The sequence below is a fragment of the Corvus moneduloides genome, chromosome 6 (assembly GCF_009650955.1).
Source record: "Corvus moneduloides isolate bCorMon1 chromosome 6, bCorMon1.pri, whole genome shotgun sequence".
Classification (NCBI taxonomy): Eukaryota; Metazoa; Chordata; class Aves; order Passeriformes; family Corvidae; genus Corvus; species Corvus moneduloides.
The window spans coordinates 38801143-38821101 of record NC_045481.1 but is presented as its reverse complement, the minus strand read 5'-3'; the positions used below and the strand labels follow the sequence as shown (position 1 = coordinate 38821101).

The 19959-nt window shown below is 42.5% G+C and overlaps 1 protein-coding gene across 11 annotated transcripts in view; it reads left to right on the top strand.

Moving 5' to 3' along the window:
- The window catches only part of PHF21A (PHD finger protein 21A), a 135239-nt gene extending 116331 nt beyond the window's left edge, over positions 1 to 18908 (top strand). For all 11 annotated transcript variants that reach the window (XM_032113382.1, XM_032113378.1, XM_032113381.1 and 8 more), the window contains 4 exons: positions 5660 to 5815; positions 7450 to 7525; positions 7858 to 7961; positions 9825 to 18908. In XM_032113382.1, the coding sequence (XP_031969273.1) occupies positions 5660 to 5815; positions 7450 to 7525; positions 7858 to 7961; positions 9825 to 10079 (591 nt within the window). In that variant the 3' untranslated portion in view covers positions 10080 to 18908. The remainder of the gene's footprint in view (positions 1 to 5659; positions 5816 to 7449; positions 7526 to 7857; positions 7962 to 9824) is intronic.
- Positions 18909 to 19959: the final 1051 nt, after the last annotated feature.

Below are 19959 nucleotides of genomic sequence, written 5' to 3'. Positions count from 1 at the left end.
GCAGCACTGATTTGGCAGAAAGTGTGTTGTGACTGTTCGGTGGGGGTAAAACAGTTCTCAGGAGCTGGAGTGTACTTTCATTTAAGTGCTTGCTTTTTAAAGACTGGTATTTACAGGGCACAGCTTAAGAATCAAAAGGTGCTTGCTTATTTCTTCATGCCAGTGCTACAAACTCCTTCAGCAGTCCTTCTTTTAGAAAAGACATTGTCACATATACTTGAAGCCCCACCATTTGAAATGGCCTTTAAGGAAAAGTTGGTTGTTTTATTTTCATCTGTATAGTTGCACCACTATGAGAACATAGACTGAGAGACCAACTGACCACATAGAACAGGGAATAGAAGCCAGTTCCTTGCCACTGTATTTGTTCTGCAGAGGTAACAGGAATAGAAGTAGTACAAGTGTGTGTCTGAAGCACTGAAATAAATAGATGCAATTCTGATACCCAGGGAATATGCATGTGGAATCACAAGGTTCTCTTTTATATAATCATTTTTGAGTGCAGGATAGCACTTAACTGCAAAAACCCTTTCCTGACGGCTTAATGAATGGGACTGTGGGACAGCCCCTCATGGATAAGGTGGGACAGCTCCATCTTTGGGGACTTTTAAAAATAAGCAGTACAGATAACTTGCAAATATGCTGAAGAGCACATATTTTACATTGGCCCCAAGAGAAGGACTGGATAATGTGGTGGGGGTCTTTTCCATCTCTGATGTGTGTATACTGCTGAGTCTTCTTCTACTGTGTAAGAGCTCTCAAAAGAGCACGATGAGTTGTTGCCCTGTTTTCTGCAGTGCCTGATGGCAGCAAGCTAAATCAAGAATAAATTTCTGTACCATTCAAATCTAGTTCTGAATGCCCTTAATTTTCTGAATTAGGATTGTATTAAGGCCTAGGTTCTGGATTGCTTTAATATACATTAATTAATGAAAATTGAAGTGATTTAAAGGAGACAATGGAAGATTACCTAACAGGTAACAAACATTCTGTTTTACCTGAACATACCATAATACAGAACAGTAACATTCTTTCCCCTATAAAATCATATATAAATCCCTTTTAACATTTCCAGACAAAGCATTTTGTTTACGATTATGCGACAGAACTAATATTTTTAAAGAGCTTGATTTTTCTAAAGAATTTTATACCAAAGTCACATTCAACACATATTCACTTTCAATTGGGCTAATTTGGTAGAATTTTCAGAAATACTTGGTATTGAATTCCATTTAATATAAAATACGTGTGCAAGTAGAAAATATATTTCAAAGTGCTCATAAATTTTTTAAAATTTAAAATAAACTATGAAACAAAATCTGAATCTTCAGAGACAGCAAAATATCAGAAAAGAGGTAAATATCTGTTCTTCATCACATCTTATAGTTCTTGCTAATTGTAAAGAAAGGAATGGTTTCCAGTCACCATCATAAGATGGAAGGTGTTCTTCTTTTAATATGTTTTCATAAGATTGCTGTATAAGCTTGTGCACTCACATCCCTTTTTTGTGATTTGGTTTTCTCTGTTTATATATTTGTCATGCTGCATGCTTTTCCTGTCTGAGTTTTGAGAATTTAGCAATACTTGTAAAAATCTTTAACATCCTTGGCTGGAAAACTGCAATACAGTGCTGGAAAAGTACTCTGTACTTAAACAGCAGTAGTACGAGTCATGCTGGTGGTGAAGACAAAGAGGAGGATTAGTTCTTTGACATTTAAGGACCTTGCAACTCAAATCAATGGAGAATACAGTATCCACTGAAATGCTCAGGCCACAGTTTATGCCAGGTGCTACCATTGAGGACAGCTATCCTGCCTGTCACCAGCAGTCTTTTCTCATCCCTTAAATGCCTCATGTGTCCTGTGTTGTTTCAGCACAGACATATCTGAGGCCACATAGTGATCTGCATCGGGGAACTGACATAGCTAAAAATTCTTAGTCTTAGCCAGGATCACGCCCTAATCCAGTTAATTTTATAGACACAAATATTCTTGTGCCAGCTTCATGCAGGGTGAAATGAATAGGCATACAGAGAAATCAGGAGAAATCAGGATCACTTCTTTTGGCAGTGAGGCCAGACCATGTCATGTTGAAGAGTGTCTACACTGTTAGTAGATGATGTGAATATAGAAAAGTCTCTTTATTCTAGATAGGACAGAAAATGTTTTCTGTAGTTACAGACTCTGATTTGGAACTTTTGAACACTTAAAAAGGAAAACACAAGTGCATGCCTAAGGAAAGGGCTATTTCAGAAGTCTCAATTAAAATAATTGAGCAGTTCATCAGACAGATAAAGAAAAAAACTGCAGCTTTGCCTATCTTTAAAATGTTTTTGCATTAAGAGTCTAATTCCTATAGGCTTTAGAATGGAAATTTGATTTAGCACTTGAGTAATCTATGTGTTTAGCCACCCTATGAAAATTGCAAATCAGGCCAAGCACTTGACATCAGGCACAGTGGACCAGAACAGCCTTCTTGAATTTCTCCTGAAATGTTACTCTCTGAATGACAGGGAGAAATTTTGAAAGGAGGATGAAGCAGAAACTTAAGATGGTTTTGGTGATAACGATGGAGGGGTAGAAAGTAGGACTAGAACCTGGGAAAAGGAAGGAAATAATGCAGTAGGCAGGATTGAATAAAACCTCTTTTTTTTCTCTCTCTCGCCTTTTTTTTTCTTCTATTTGGCAATTGTCTATGAGCCGCTTGGTTATGTGTGGTTCTCCCTCATGCAGTAGTGGCATATTCACCTGGAAGATGGCAATTGCCTTTGAAGGTCAATTACTCAGCAGTAAAAATTGTGCAACAATCTCCATTTTAGTGATGATTCAAGTCTTTGGTCACAAAATGCCTTTTTTATTAGTAAACACATCAAAACAGTGTTTCAATTGAGAGGAGCATTGTAGAACGTTCAGATTGCAGAGTAAAGCCTGTAAAAGTTAGGAAATGCCAGAATTAGTATTGCTTCTGATAATTTAATTCACTTACATCATACACAATGATCATCTTTATTTATATGGTCATGAACAATTCCTGTTGCAGAATATTTCGTTTTCCCATGTTATTCCAGTGAAATGTACATATAAGTATAGATATTACATACCCAAGCACAAAATACATTTGATACTGTATTATTCAGTTCTGTTGCCTAAAGCCAGGCCCTGCTGCTCTAGACACTTTATCAAAATAAAGAAAACTGTTAGCTGTCCAGAAAGCTTAAATTTATTTTCCTGGTCCCTTGTGAAGAGGAAGTAGAGCAGAAAGTGACATTAAATCACCTTTTATGGTATCTGTTCTGAAATTATTCTTCAGTCACTTCAGCCTGTAGCATGTCAGAGCAGCCTCAGTGAGCTCTGCTCTAGCCTAAGTTGGTTGGCTGTAGCCTACACAAAGCTGCTTCAGAAGCTTAGGTTAAGTGGGGTGCATGTCACAACACCAAATCCAGCCCCCCCTTAATGCATATATTTATTAACTAAATAATAGTAAGACCTGGGGCATTTCTTTGGAATCAAACACTGGCTGGGATTTTGATAAGGATGGTTGTTAATGCTGAGAAAATGCCCTGAATTTTGCATTACCAAAAATAGAACTGTGAAATTTGTGCATGTGTGTTGTCATCTCCATGCATTCAGCTACACTGCACACTGGTCACCTGTATCACTACAGGCTTTGCAGTATTCAGCTGAATTTGGTATATTCTGGGTCTAAATTTTTACATGTCTCCCCGTCAAGAAGAAACAGCACGTCTCTTTTGTAGGTCTCTTTCTGCAGGGTATGAGACATAACAGGTTTGGTTTTCAGCACACCAGTAATTTTGCACTTTGTTACCAAGAGCCATTGTGTAGTCTGTGGCAGCTAAAGCATCTTAAGATACATAAGTCTCTAGAACAGAATTTTTTTTCTAAAATGAGAGAATTCCCCTCTTAAACTTTTCCTTATCTTGAAGAGGATTTTATTTTAGCTTATATAACATCTCTTACCTGCTGCCTTTTCCTTGTATTCAGAGAATGCATGATAGAGGGAAAGAAGTTCTTCCAAGCCTGGTTACAACACATCACTTCACAAGAAGCATGAAATGTCACTCATTTAGATCTTCATTTAACACTGAGGAACTCTTTGGTGTTAAAGGATGAAGTACTACTATAACTCAGCTCTCAACAGTCCCTGGGAGTTATGGATCCGAAACATGGCACTGAAAATTCACTAAAGATTGATCCTTTACAAAACATGAAATCAGTGTTAGCCTTGGGAATTAAGAGTAGCCTTCCCTTTGAAGAAGGGCCTCAGCAGCAGTAGAGCTGGGAAGTAGAAACCTGAGCAGATTGCTCGTGTGTCATTCTTTTTACATGTGTATTATGATATTCATAGTGGAGATTACTGTAATTTTTCTTGCCTGGCACCTTAATGCGTGAGTGCATGGCCAAATCTGCTATCCCTCCAAACTGATAGAAATTATTTGCACACGTGAATAGATGATCTGTGCCAAAACGAAACCTTGCATACGCTGGTATTTCATACAGGGGAGTGTGTACCCACAGTTCTACTCAACACACACATCTTAAAATTGCAGTCTTGCAGATCTGGGGGGAATGTGTGAAACTTCATTATAAGTCAGTGACAAGTGTGTACTTCAGACGCCAGATGGGGCCTTGAATATGTGGAGTTGCCAGGATAGCCCCGTGGTCAGAGGAGAGGGTGGGCTGCCCCTCGCTTCCTCTATGAATGCCGAGCCGTCTTTCTATCATGCCTCTTTGTTCAAATATCCGAAAATCAAATCAAAACAGTAGAAGAGAGAAAGAGGAAAAACAAACAAAAATCAGACCTACCTTTTTGGGATGCTAATGGCTGTAGGAAAGATTTCTCTCTGATGGAAAGGCAATAGTAACTAAACCTAGTTGTTTTAAAAGGCACAGCCAGTCATGTTTTCAATTCTTTCTTTAAAAAAAAAGTTAGAAAATCTCTCTTGGTATTTTTTTTATCCTGGCTCTCAGTCTGTGTTAGTGATGAAACAATCCACTCTCTATAGAGAATAAGAAAGTTTTGAGTCACAGCTGTTTTGATGCTACTTGAGGTAGCCCAAGTGAAGTAAAAAGAATTGTCTCAGAACATAATTCATTCTATTCTTTTTCATTTAGAAGCACAACACCTTTTCCTTACGGTTTCATTTTTAAAGGTGACCTAAATATTTGACAGTGTTATTTTAAGCCACTCAGTTCTTACATACTATTACTGGCAAGAGACAGCCTAATCAGCATTCCTGGAGTGGAGTTGGGCTTACATCCAAAAATCAGGAGGGTTAAGGAAGTGGGTAGCTCATCACTTCAGGCAAATAAAAAGATCAGGGTAAAGAGGGAATCTTGAAGAAAGGCTATGGGGTAGCAGTTGTTAAGAAAAGCTATGGTAATAAGTGTTTGCTGTACCATTTTGCCTTGGGAGGACAGAGGGAGTGTTTGGGAGGACAGATGTCAGTGTTTCTGACATCTGGCGTGGTTTTCCTGTTTCACAGTCTAAAAAAGGCTTGACCTTTTGGAATCCCCTTAGAAACAGTTAGTGCTGTAAACTTTGAATTCAACTAAGATGTAGATATCAAAGGCCAAAGTTCACTTTTTGCCTTCTCTCTCTTGTGTTCTCTCACCCAAACCCTTTCCCCTCAATTTTGTAGGGTGATATCCATGAGGATTTTTGCAGCGTTTGCAGAAAAAGCGGGCAGTTGCTGATGTGTGACACGTGTTCACGTGTTTATCACCTGGATTGTCTGGACCCGCCTCTGAAAACCATTCCCAAGGGCATGTGGATCTGTCCCAAATGTCAAGACCAGGTATTGTTTGACAGACAGGGAGTTATGTACAATGCATGTGAGGACTTTTGGTGTTCAAGAAAATAACCAGATTGCTTGGGTTACTTAGGCCAAGACAGCCTGACACTGAACAAATCTATTTGATGTGCAATAAGGCTTGTGTGAATTTCATTGAATTATTACCTCTGTTGGAATGTGTGCTAATACAAAACTGTCGGGTGTTGCTTCCAAATTTGGGGTCTTTATTTGTTACCCTTACGTTTTTACTCTTTTTCTGGATCAAAGTATACAGACTTTTGGGAAAGATTATCTACAACCCATAGAAATTCTGCTGTTCATTTTAAGCTCATTGTTTCTTCAAAAGTTATTAGTATATTCTTCTGGACAAATAAATAAAACATTTGCACAAGCCTACCTCAATAGATAGAACAAATATAAGCCCCTGTTTGCTTATATAAATCAAACATCAGAAAGGTTGTCTTCAGTGTTCTCTTTAATAATATCATCCACCATCAGTATAATGAGTATAAGAGAACAGTTTCGTGGTTCTTCCTTCCAGATCACTCTCTGAAAATGCACAATTGAAATGAGCAGGTCTTATTTTAATATTTTGTTGATAATTGCATTGCGATTACAAGATAAAGAAGTAAACTATTGTATTCCTAACCCTTCCATGGAGCTCCAGAAGTTGCAAAGGATTGCTGATAATAGGCAGGCTGAAGCTGCGTCCTGTCTAATGCAGTACATTGCTTGGTCACCCTCATGGCCTTTGGTGTGCCAGGTGGTAACATAAGGAAACAGCCTGACCTACGATGTGCTGCTCAGAAGAATGAAAATGCAAAGCTCAAGTGACTTGGTCAGTAGTTGCCAGAGAGGAGGGAGCATTATGACTTGGGTGCTCCTGCTCTTGCCTACTCTCATTTTATCCCTCCTCTTCATGTTTCTGTGATAGCTTCCAACAAAATTAGGGAGGAAATTTGAGTAGCCTCACTGTAAACTGACCAAGTCTTCTGTCTTCTGAGACACCACGCTGATCATGTACTAAAAATATGTCTCTTTCCTCTGAAAGTTTGTTAGGAAGCAAAATGTAGGAAGCATCCGAAAGACATAAATGGTGCTTACTCTTATAAAGAGACTTTGACAAGTCTATTAAGATGATTCTGATAAGAAGGGGTGATAGGACAATTTAATGTTTTACTAGCCAGGAAGTGTGATGTTTGAATGTATGGTGTGGAGACTAGGCTGCAGCATGAAAAATTTTTTCCCAGAAAAACTAAGATCAGCAATTTGTCTGAACCATGAAGTAATGTTTATATCTCCTGGCAAGTTTTGAGTTCAGGTATATTATCTTTTCATTCCTCTTTTAAGTTGTTCAGTATCATTAGTAGACTTTATTTGTGGCTATGGAGGGAATTTAAGAAAATGCTGACGTTTGTAAGAAATAGGCTTGCTTTGTAGGAGCCACAATACAGTTGTGAATAATTCCTTCTGTTAAATCTCAGATCAGGTCTGTGAAGCTTCATGTTAACAGGGCTGAGCCTAATGATAGCCATGAAAGAAAACCCTCAGTCTTTCCCTCTTTCTCTCTCTCCCCTTTTTGCTTTCTCTGAGGCAGGTTTTTTACCAGCTAAATCTCTATGAAAATTTTCTTTCAGATGCTAAAGAAGGAAGAAGCAATCCCATGGCCAGGAACTTTAGCAATTGTTCATTCGTATATTGCATATAAAGCAGGTAAGAAAATTATGAACACTTTTCTTTCACTTTTAATAATGGAAGATGTTATTTTGGGAGTGGGATAGAATGGTACTTCCTTTACAAAAGGAAATTTTGTCATACTAAAGGAAATAACCTTAATTACTAGTGAAGTGAAAATAGCAGTCTAAATATTTCTTAAGCTTGTCATGCTTGTGTCTGTAGATAAAATTTTGGGGGTGATTCAGTGCACAAGTTGTTAAGCATTGATTTAAATATAATTCCCCTCTTTATATGAAGCAGTGTAGACCTTCTATCCACTGTTGTAAGAGAAATATTTTTAATATTCTGTTTAATACTCTGTTTTGCAGCAAAAGAAGAGGAAAAACAGAAACTACTTAAATGGAGTTCAGATTTAAAACAGGAAAGAGAACAACTAGAGCAGAAGGTCAAACAGCTCAGCAATTCTATAACAGTGAGTATTGTCCTCCCAAATAACCCTTCACCTGTGTTCTGGTGCCACAAGGCAGGGAGAAAACTATTATAGAGTGACTCCATATGCCAGACTTGTCATCCACTGGATTTATTTAGAATTGAGTGAGCACTTTCTGTTGCTTTTTAGGACTTTGGGAAGCAGGAATGAAACATACACTTATATTGAGTCTCTTACACATGATCCATGCTGAACATGTAGGTAGACATACAGTTACATATAATATCAGCAGGTGACAAAAGTGACCCAGAGCGTTTTTGTCTGTGGGCAGTAGATTGAGTCCAATTCTCTAGTGGCTCACTTAAACAAGAATGGTTGGGCCTCTGTGAGTAGTGAGAGTTACAGCCTTGGTGCACTCTCCAGACCTTTCTGATGCAAAAGTGACCATTTACTCACGACTGACTCTCAGGACCTTGATGTGTTGCCTTGGCAGTCAGCAGCTGGACACTGCACATACTTCAAACCAGAAACTATAGTTTCCACCTTAGTTTATTGCAGTAATTGGAATATACATATTAATTTGGTCACTCTTCTCACCTTAATATGCAAATCAGTCTCTTGAGTTGCCAGTGTAAAGTTTAAGCTCCTCATTGGTGCAGCCCTAGTCAGCATTACATAATGAAAAAAAGCAGAATCTGCTGTGTGGCAACATCTGTAAGGCTGCATTCATAATTGCAGACTTTTCTTTTTAGATGCAGATGCACTTTCCAGGCTCCTGCCTTTGCCTATTAGAGCAAAAGTGTCCCATGTTTACAGACCACTCAGTGCTGTCAATACAAATAAAATGATTGTGAGGTGCTGGTTGTCAGTCCTGGAGATTGTCACCTTCTGGTTAGCAGTAGCTGGGTGTAACCTGAGCAGCAGTAGGCAACTCACACTGTTTCTCAGCGATGTACCGAGGCAGATGCAAGCCCTTAACATGAGGGATTGGCGGTGGGCAAGGAGAATGTTTATACTTATATTGGACCTGTCCAAAACAGGCACATTAGGTCTGGATTTTGTAGTGCTATTGTGATACCATGAGCTGCATGTGAAAGTAGTAAAGCTAAAACCAACAGTGTCTGGAGATCAGCATGGATAAAAGATTTGAACAGTGTAGGAAGGTTGCCGTCTTCATGTAAAAACCTGAGTGTAACAGACATAGTTACTGTTTCCTCATTTTTGTGAGTTTCAAATATACATATAAGCAGTTTTTCACTCTTGAAACATCATTTGTGGGCTTTTTTTAAAAGCCTTACCCTGGCTCTTAGCTGATGAGCTGGCTATGTTACTACCACTTCTAAGAGAATGAAGTGGCCACAAAATAAGATTTTCAAGTGAAGAGGAGTTTGGTTTCCTTTTCAAGTGCCCTTTTACTTATTGAGAGAAGGAAGTGATGTTCCTGCTAAAATGTACGTGAAAGCAAAGGCTGTATCCCATTAATGGTTTGCACACACACTGTCAGCAGTCAGCTGCAGTGGGATGCCTGAGCTTGCAGATCTGAGCTAAAGAAATTTCAGTAATGTAATACTAATAGAAAAAATAGTAAGAACATACACTTGAAAGTTTTCCTTCAAAAGAAACACAAAAGGATAGAGCTGTCTGTGTTCATTTGCACACCTTGGAATGAAAGGGAGCGATACCAGGTGACAGCTATGTCTTGGAAATTTATTTCCTCAGCCTGCAAATGTGAATTCTCCTGTGAACACAGCCTAGAGACTCTTTTTCTTCTAGGCTGGAAAAGTGAAATTGCAGCTGCAGTCTTTTCTGGGTACTTACATTTAGATCTGTGAACATCATATTCCTTCTCTTACCTCCTTTCATTCACAAGCTTGAACTTATTACTGCTTTTCTGTTTTGCTGTAGAAATGCATGGAAATGAAGAATACCATCCTTGCAAAACAGAAGGAGATGCACAGCTCCTTGGAGAAGGTAAAACAGCTGATCCGCCTCATCCAAGGCATCGACCTTTCAAAACCCATAAACTCTGAGGTCAATTCAGTAGCCATCTCCAACGGCATGGACTCCACTAACAATACTAATGCTGCCACCTCCACCTTAGCCCCCTCCCCTTCCCAGAGCTGCATGGTGAACTGTAACAAGGGCGATGAGACTAAATAACACAGTGAAGTTAAGAAGGAGCCAAGGGAGGTGGCGGCGAGGAGAAAGAGCAAAATAAAGAAACTCTAGAAAAGCAAAACTGGATTTCTTCTGGAAAGTGCAGAATTCTTTAGTTCTTTGGTTCCAGAGAGAGCGTGAAGATGCTTGTGCCAGGCGGCACCGGAGTTTGCCAATTGATCCTTCTTATTCTGTGTGTACATGCGAAGTTTGGATCATGTTACATGAATAGTGCCAGCTGGGGGTTCTTTGCCAGCACCATGCCAAGTGAAATAATATATTTACTCTCTCTATATTTTACACCAGTGTGTGCCTGCAGCAGCCTCCACAGCCACTATAGGTTTGTTTTATTTTTGTTTGGGGTGAGGAGCAGGGATAAGGGAGGAGAGCAGGTTTCAAGTTCCTATTTGCAGAACAGTTTGTTTAGCTAGGGGAAAACAAAAACAAGTCCAAAGAGCCTATGGGCTTTTCCTGTTTCTAAACTCTCAGTACTATTAAACCAAAAAACCAGAAATATAAATTATCAAATCCCAGTGCCCAGAAGGGACAAGTCTATCAAATAAGCAGTATTTACTATTGTTTAGACAGGAGATGTACAAAAGGAAAGGAGATGGACTTTTCACTGAGTAACCAGCACATAGAATCATAGAATATGCTGAGTTTGAAGGGACCCATCAGGATCATCGAGTCCAGCTCCTGGCCCTACGCAGGACACCCCAAGAATCACACCATGTGCCTGAGAGCCTGTGGGTCCTCACACTCATCCAGAAAGTCTGTGTTGGGAATGGGAAAATAGAGGGCCAGAATCCAGGGTCAGCTTGGAGCACTGGATGGAGGTGTCCCAAGAGAAAATGTGCATCAATTACTTGAAAATGAGATTCCATCCCTTTTCTGTATTTATAAACAACAAAGGTATCCTGAACAAAGTAGCACATAACCCAGATGTGTGAACTCAACAGAGAAATGTCCTTTTCTTTCACTTCCTTTCTCTTCTTTTGGTAACAAGAACTAAATAAGGAATAGAAAAGCTGTTTTTCAGGCTGACAGTCTAATTAAAGAGGTAGATGGGACCTTGCATGGTATAGATTAGAAGTAATAGTGTCAGTGAGATACAGTGAGTCTTTGTGAGTCCTTGTGTCATCGTTTTGGGCACTGTTTTTTTATGCAAGGGCAAAATCTTTGTATCTGGGGGAAAAAAACCAACTTTTTTAAATTAAAAAGGAAAATAAAAGATATTGAGGTCTTCCTAGTGTTACTTAAAATAAGATCAAGGTAAGAAACATTGTAAAAAAAATTACAAAAGTGCTATTTGTTTCCTAAACAAGTGATTTCTATTAAAAAGGTGTCAGAACTGGAGAAAATGCTGTGTACTTAGAATTTTTTAACACAGACTTTGCTTATTTATGATGACATTCTGCTGTGTTTGTGTTCTAAAATCTAATGGGACAGTTTCCATAGGTTATACCATATATCCACTGGCTAAAGTCTAAAGAGAATCAAATCCTACAGTGCTGGATCTCACCCCACCTGGAGGATCTCCCAGGCTTGTCTCTGCTGTTACCATCTCTCTCCCATTCTTCCATGTGTTTGTAACCCAGAGAAAAGCAGCTGGCAGTGTGCTTGTTTAAGGCTTTACTAGTTCTGTGCTATAGACTGATTCAAGCTTGAGAATGAAAGACATTGAGTTGGACTGAAGTCACCCTCCGTTATCTCCTCTTGTTTAAGAAGTTCATCTCTAATGTATAGTCTTTTCACTCTAGACAGCAGAGCCTGCCTTGTGCTTCCTGATTGTGGGGTCTGGCTCAGTTTAGGGTGCTGATTCCGGTCACATCGGGTTGTGTCCCAGAGCTGTCTAGTTTCCCTTGTGCATATACACATTTGGGCAAAGCCCATTTCCACTGGAAGTACTAGGAAAACTCCCTTTGCTTCCAGTGGGAGCAGAGTTGAGCCACTGCACACACGAGGTGAGGCAGTGTCCCCGGTGTGGTGGCCTTGAGAGCATGTGTTGGGTGGCGAGGCAGACCTGCTCAGCTGTTTGTAGTGCAAGATAGAAAAGCTTTGCATTTCAAGGATGCATTTCTGAGCAAGTGAATACTCCAGACGCTACAGAGCCTGAGAGGGTTTCTTTGCTGCCCCAGCCAAGTGGGCTTCTCTGGGGTTCTTGGAGCTGTTTTATTCCCTCTCCTTTAGGTTGCCCTTCTGCCCTCTAAGGACTTTTATTCCTTCTGTAGGAGTGTGCACTATTTTCAGCTCTGAGCTCAGAACTGATATCCTGAGTTCTCACATTTGTCTCAGTTGGGAAAGTGACTCTTACTCGCACTTCTCAGCTGAGCCAGTGATAACCACAACTCTGTCTTTTGATGTTTGAGTTCTGTTCTGGAACTAGCAGAGCTGGAAGGATAAGTTAGCAGAAGTGGCAGGCAAACAGACAGCTGGGCAAACAGCGTCAAAATGGATCATACTAAACATGTCCTTCCATCAATCCAGTTACCAATGGGGTCATTACCATTGGGCAGCACTAGGCCAGCAATCCATAGCATTTAAACAAAGGACTGTCTATGTCAAGGGTTGAAGAGAAAAAAACCTAACTGAACATGAGCCTTCTATAAATTGTGAGCCATCAGATAACAGTCAGATATTGAGGAGAAACTGCTTTTTGGAACATGTTGATCTTTAGTTGAACACCTGGATGATTCTTAACATCATCTTCTGAAGCCTCGAGCACTCCTGATAAGAGACCATCTCCAAGGATAGGTGTGCTCTGTCTTTGTGGTTCTCATGCTCTTATTTCTGTGTTAACCTGAGCTCTTTTGGAAGAACTGCACTATTTGGAGGTAGGAGGCTGTGCCTGGAGACTTGACAGTCCTTCTGTTTTCTTTGCTGATTCAGGAAAGGATGGAAGTGAAATTCACTAGTAGCCATATTTAAATTTGAGCGCAATTAACCAGCCAGGAGATGCTAAAACAGCTGTTACTGCTTTCCTGAGGCATCTGCTTGTCCTTAGAATCCAAGTAAACAAGTACAGAATTTTAAATCCCTTTTGTTACAGCATTTGTGTTCCAGCCTGCAAAAGGATGCCTTTAGTTAATCATTACTTGGCAGAAAAATGATCTTAGACATTTTGATGCTGCTTAGGTAGTTTTCATTCTCTCTCACTGATCCTGTTTGGATGCTTTTTCTCCTGACTCTGCAACAGTATCAGCTGATAGGCAAGGAGCATTCCCAGGGCTGCATTGACACTGGCAATGATGCTGCTGTGTAGACACAGTAAATTGGAGTTATCTCTGCCCAATTACCAACATTAGGGTGGAAGGGGAATTGGTGTTCGCTAAAGATGGAGGAAAATGGGGTTTTTTTCCTAGCTGCTGTAAGAGGTGCTGAGAGGCAGAAGCCAGGGTTCCAACAAGAGGTTCCAATCAAGGACAAATTTAAACTCTGACAGCTTAAAGCTCAAGCTTGTCTTTTGGGTTTGTATTGGTTTGGGGGTTTTTTCTCATGTAATATTTGAGATAGAATGAGTTTGTACTAAAACTTCTGCTCTTTGGGAAGCTGTCATAATAGCTGTGGTTTTGTATTTCTAAACCATCATCAAGATATTAACAAATTCTTATGTCATTGGTGGGAAACAAGTGGCTTTTACATCTCTGTTATAAGGGAAGAGATGAGACCACAAAGGAATCTCATATCAGAGATGGTCCTGGCTCTCAGCCCAGCGCTAAGGGCTTTAAGAAGTCACCCTGCTCCTTTGCTCAGAAACAGAGCAAGTGTTGCAGAAGTTGTTTTTTCCCTTCTCCTTGCAATCTGTTCCTTAAACAGCTGGAAAGCTGTGCTGTGGTCAGAGTGGGAATGTGACCTGGCTACAAGAATTAGTATCATCATTGGTGTTCCCATTGTCTTTAGAACCAGCAGTGGGTTTAGTGCTGTACAAAACGTAGAGAAAGCAACTTCTAGGGATGATTGGAAGGTAGGGTGAGTAGCGTGGCTGATTCTTCCCAGACATCATTAGCCAGGAGTTACCATGTTGGTAGGAGGAACTAATGTTTTGCATGAGCAAAACAGGGCTTTGTTCTATGTTGCAAGCAAGTTTCTGTCAGTGGGAATATGAATTAAAAGCCTGGAAATTAAAGAGGTGGTAATTTTATGGGCAGATCTATTGGTCTTATTGTTGGCAGAAAAAGAATATTGCACTTTATCTTACTAGGCTTAAGAAAGTAAATCTGTATTCCAAATGTCTAGAAATGTGAAACCTAGTTCTGACCTCCTTGGCTTCAAATCATCTTCCCTGTACTGTTGCAGAGACAGCCCTGAAAAGCAGCATGGTCAGCATTCAGGAGAATCTGGAGTGAAATCTCCCTCTTAGCCTCACCAAGCTGTGGCAGCCCACAATACAGGGAATAAACTCTGAAATTTCTTTCCCATGTGGATACAGCAGAAAACATTTGTGAATTTGCAGTGCACGTTTCTCTCTCTTCTTTTCCTCAGCTGAGTTGCACCCTGCCCTCTTTGCTTCTGAAGCACTAATGATGAATACATGCTTTTAATGAAATGTGTTTTTAAAATAACATATTAAGATGTTAAACCAAATTCACTCCTTTACTGAGGGTGTCTCCCAGTGAGCTGCTCAGATAACCACCAAAATACTGGTATTATACTGCCTTGTGGACCACCCTCCTTTGGGCAGAGTTCGTTGTGTCTTTTTAGAATTGTTTTGACCTTTCTTCACCTCCTGTTGTCCTCCCTTGGAATTCTGGAGATCCAAGGCAAGTTCAACTTTGCTGGATTACTGCAAAGAGTTTTCTGATAAGTATATAGGAGTCAGGAACCTGGAGAAAGAGGAAGATGTTTTGTTGTGCAGCTAATTCATTTGGCACTTAGGTTTGCCTGGCCAACAAACTACCTCAGCAAAGGCCATTCCCAAGCACGATGCATTCTGTAGTTTCTGGCATTCAGAAGTCAAAAGGTCCAAAGAACCCTGCAGCAGCCAGCTAGGTGCTGGTCTCTGAGGGCGTGTGATCAAACCTTGCAGTGACATGCTGTTGGATCCTTGTTTTCACTGGTCAGACCTGGACTGGGGAATGACCCAAAAATCAGATGGGATCAGGAAAAGTGAGAGCTGCAGATGTCTTGTCTCCAGGTTATTGCTGTCTTACTCAGATCCTTCTTTAAGCCTCAGTCCTGTTTGTAACTCCTACAGAATGGAATGTAATACTTGAAAAATATGAGTCTCTCTATCCTTTACCCTTAGCTCCCTTTTCCCTCCTGTTTCTTTCTTATCTGGGACAAGAACTTTCTGCATCATTGTGTCTTGTATAGGCTGAGCACATAGTTGATCAACTTACCAATAAAGAAAATTATTTATACCATGCACTGGTAAGCTTGGTAATTACAGACCCATGAAAAGACAAACACCTCTCCCAGAGGTTAATTTAATTGTTTCAGAAAACCAAGAGCTTACCTGTGTGAGAGTTTGTATCCCTGTCAGTATTACTAAAATATCTGAGTAGTGAACGGAAAAGAGGCTTGCCAAGAGCACGGGTGCTGTGGAAATCACTGTGCTGTGCAAGTCCCTGGAGTGTATCTCATGAGAATAGCCAGGCCAGGGCTTCCCATTTCCCTGGGCCAGAAGTGGGTGCTGTGAGGGACAAATTAAAGGACAGAAGCTTCTTTTGAGAAGTGGTACAGGGCTGGAGATGGAAAGGAAGAGAAAAAGCAGGAGCAGCAAAGGAAACAAAGGTTACATGGGGTAAAGCAGAACAGAGAGGAAAAAGATATGGAAAGACATGAGGAGGGAAAGTGAGGGTAGGAAAAATCCAGGAGTGAAATAGGGCTCCCTTCTGAGTAGATAGGTATTCCTGCAGTTACAGGGCTTGCAAGTTCAGTGGAAAGAGTAGAACAAAGCCACTCTTTATCCTACCTCGATTTCTGACAAGGGTTGGTCTGCATTCCAAAAGGAGCAGGTGTGGTGGGAGAAAAGAGCTGCTTGGGTGCAGATGGAAGAGGAAGTAGGCACTAACTCATCCCCAGCTCTGCTTCTGCTGCTGAGTGATCCCATCCTGACGAGAGCCTTGTTTGACTTCTAAGCTACAACACGGGGATAAGGCAGATCAAGCAGACCTTGGGGGAGCCAGAGCCTACTCTCATCTGGACCATATTAATTAAACATTTTCTTAGCTAGAAACATTCCCAAAACTAGCTAAAGGTTCAGCTCTGCTGGTGTGGTTGCACCTTCCTAGTTCAAGTGTTACCATCGGCCTACCTGAAACCAGCATCAGCTCCCAGAGGTCCTGGGTTCTGTGTGAGTGAAGGAGACAATGTGGACTAGGATGTGTGATTCAAGTACTTCTCAGCCACCTCCTGGAGTGTCTGTGCAAGATTTCTGCTCTCTGGGCTGTCACATCTGGCAGTTCTGTGCTAAAATCCCTCTGTGTAAGCAATGCCTCCCTGTTTTCTCAGGATCTGGTTTCTTTAGGGACACGTGGAAAGGGCCATTTCACCAGTGCAGCTAAACGAGCATGTGTTAAGTTTAAGGTAACCTGTGAGGAGCTGAGGGCCTGCCTCTAGGCTACATTCAGCAGCCAGACCATGGGGCACCCTCCTGGGAAAGCAGCTGTCCCAGCTCTCCAGTGTAACCAGGGGTCAGCTCTGTGCCCGTTCTTCTTCACTCTCTAGTATCCAAGCAGGTTCAAAAGGCTTCAGGTGGAGAAACTCAGCCCAGTCCCTAGGTCTAGAAAGGAAGAAGTACTTAAGGGCTTGCTTGCTATCAGGAATGCCTGGGGAACTCAAAAGCCTTGTGAGCATGGCTCTGTCTGTCCTGGGTGGCGAGCTGGCACAGAAAGGCAGCAGCAGCAGTGAGCAGTATTGATCAGCTCAGCACCACCTTTTGCATCTTTTTTCTTTTTCCTAAATTTACACTGGCAAAAGTATACCTCAACAAACTCCTGCCCTTTTGTCACCAACCTTCTTACATGTGTTTTGTTGGAAAACAGATGAAGTATTGTTGCCTTTGAGCTTCGAGAAAACACTTCTCTTTGTGAGCAATCAGAACTCTGAGCCTTGGGGGAACAGCTCAGGTGGGGAAGGGAGGCAGCGTCACAGGGCAGCTGCTGGGGCTGTGTTCCGTGGCAACCCTTGATTTTGGATGCCCAGCCCTGAGGTTTGATACTGCAGCAGCACTGAGTACGTGCTGTGCACGTGCAAGGGCAGGGGTTCCCCTGGCTTGTTATCCAGGTGTTGGCCTCTCAGGTGGGGCATGCCAGAACTGCAGGGGGAGGGAAGGAGATTGCTCTGTGCCTCACGTTCCACTCTGTAAGGCAGGTACTGGCAGTTCCGAGTCTGGAAGAGCAGATTTCCATGGCTGCAGGCACTGGGGTAGGCACTGCTGAAAGAAGCTCCGTGCTGGGTGCGGCAGGAGGCTGCACGTTTCTGCTTGTTCTGGGCTAATGTGTAATTTCTAATCATAGTCCCTTACGTTTCTTTACTTAAATTATCACTGACATCAAAACAGTGATTGACTCTAGAGGCAGGCAGTGTCTTACCTGTCAGCTGTCCCTTCCAAAAGGTGTTGTCTCTGAGTCGCTCCTGATGTCATTTGTGACAGGCAGCCAAGACCCTCCTTGAGGAAGGTTTTTGCTTCTGCATAAGCCTCTGAGACTCGGGCAGCTTCCTGGCCGCCCCATGCAAACAGAGCCAGCAGCAGTCATGTCCCACAAGTTGCTTCACTCCAATCACAGGTGCAGGGTCCCCTCCAAGTGCCATCTTACACTGTCAGAGGTGTCTCGGCTCCCTCTCACAGCCCCACAGAAGCAAAACATGTGTTGCAAGCTCCATTAAGCAAAGATTAAGCAAGGTAACAGCGGGGAGCAGGGGAGACTGCTAGTGCCGACCTGTTCGGGCTCCTGTGGAGGAAGGAAACAACTTTGCTGTGTCAACAGCAGTGAACACAGAGAGGTGGTGGTGAGCTGCTGCCACCTGCAAGGTCTGGTATGGCACTGGGGTGGCTGCCCATGCCGAGTTTTCTTTAGGGAGCTGACGGGCTCTACTCTGCAAACACCCACCATGTCTGCAGCTGAGGGCAGGAGGGTTGTGAAGGCAGCTCTGCTTGTTTAGGAGAAAATACTCAGGCTTCAATCATTGCTTCATGTTCCTGCGATCACAGCGGCACCATCTCCATGGATCTATTGATGCCACCACCCCACCTGTGTGCCATGCTTCGTCCCATTCCCTCATGCCCACCCTGGTGTTTCACCAAGACTGAGCTGTAAAGCGGGAGTCCTGGCATGGGCCCGGAGCAGGAGCTGACCCTGAAGGGCTCTGTGTCCGACTGCGGTCCCTCCCCCAGTCTGTCTGATTTCTCCAGGGGATTTTGGTGACCAGCCCCCAGTTCTGGCAGTGCTGTCCCCGCAGCCATGGGCCTGGTGCTGCGTGGGACGATGGCAGCTTCTCTCCCAGCTGGGTTTCTAATGGCAAAGCCACAGGCTCTGTCCTCCATGAGCTAGTGGCACCTGTGCTGCCCATTTGCCATCAATCTCCCATCCTTGCAGGCCCTGGTGTAAAATGCCCTTTCTGACTGGTACTGCTCTGTTGTCACAGAATCACACCATGAGAACACCCACTTGTGAACTGGTTTGGGTTTTTTAAATATCTCTATTTTTTTTAGCCTGATGCTCATAGTGATCTGCAGTACCTGCTGCCTTCAAGTTCCTTGTGGTTTCAGTTTTGGTACAAATGTGTTTAGATTTTAGCAAATTAAAGTTGGGGGGAGGGGGTACAGAGCATCTGATCAATTTGTATTTATTTATTTTAACATTTTACTAAATAAAACACAGTAAAATCTCTTGTCTCCTTAGCTGTATGTACCAGGTGGGGACAGTGGGTGCCACAGGCACAGGGGCTGTAGCCGTGCCCATAGCAAGTCCCCAGCCCCAGGAGGGGTTTCTGAGCGTGGCTCTCTGCGAGGGCTGTGTAATGCTCCAGCTCGTTTTCTTGGCAGGGAGAAGGGCACTACGTTAGGAGAAATGAATTTTAGCTCCAAAAGGGGCTGTGCTCAGTTCAGATAATCTCCCTGGCTCTGACTCTGTGAGTGCCTCACAGCTGATGCTGCCCGGCAGAGGGCCCACGGAGACCAACCCGAGCTGGGCTTACTTCCAGGTACCTCCACCCTTGCAGGCACATTTTGGGCTAGGGACTGTCTAGGCTGGGAAGGATTATGATGGTGTACAGCCTATATGAAAATGATGGTGTACAGCCCTCCTGCTACAGGCATGCCAGCACACCTTCCAAAACAACACAGAGCCAGCATTTCTATTGCTTCCTATCCACCAAAGAATCATCTAGAAGAGGCCTGCTCCATCTCAGCACTGCTCCACAATGTCTCTAGCAGCATCGAGATCTGATCTAACCCTCTGATCTTGCTTAGTGCAGCAGCAGCATAATATCAGTGAGCTTTGGCTGTGTTAAACAAAAGCTGTCTGCTAGGGACTGGTGGGGTGGAGCTGCACTTGGCTTCACAGTGATGAGCAATGTCTTCCCAGCCCTTTCCCAAATAAAGCCTCAACACTTGCTGCTGGCAAACCATCCTCATCCTCCCCCCTGAATGTGAGGCTGGCATCTCGTGGGGCCTAAGAGCCAGCTTTTATTTCTAAGAGTCTTATAAAGCCAAGGCTCTCAGGGATGAGCTGTAGCACTGCCACATGAAACCACAGTTTCTTCTACTTGGGTGTGATTAAACTGACACTGTGCCTGAGCTGCGATGCCCCAGGCTCCAGTTCAGGCGTGCTGGCTGTGTGGACAGGCTGCCTGGGTCCTGTTGCAGCATGGGAACCATCAGCCTTAAGCCCACCTCAGTCAGCAACCACCAGCCCTTTCAGGGTACCTGTGTGCCTGA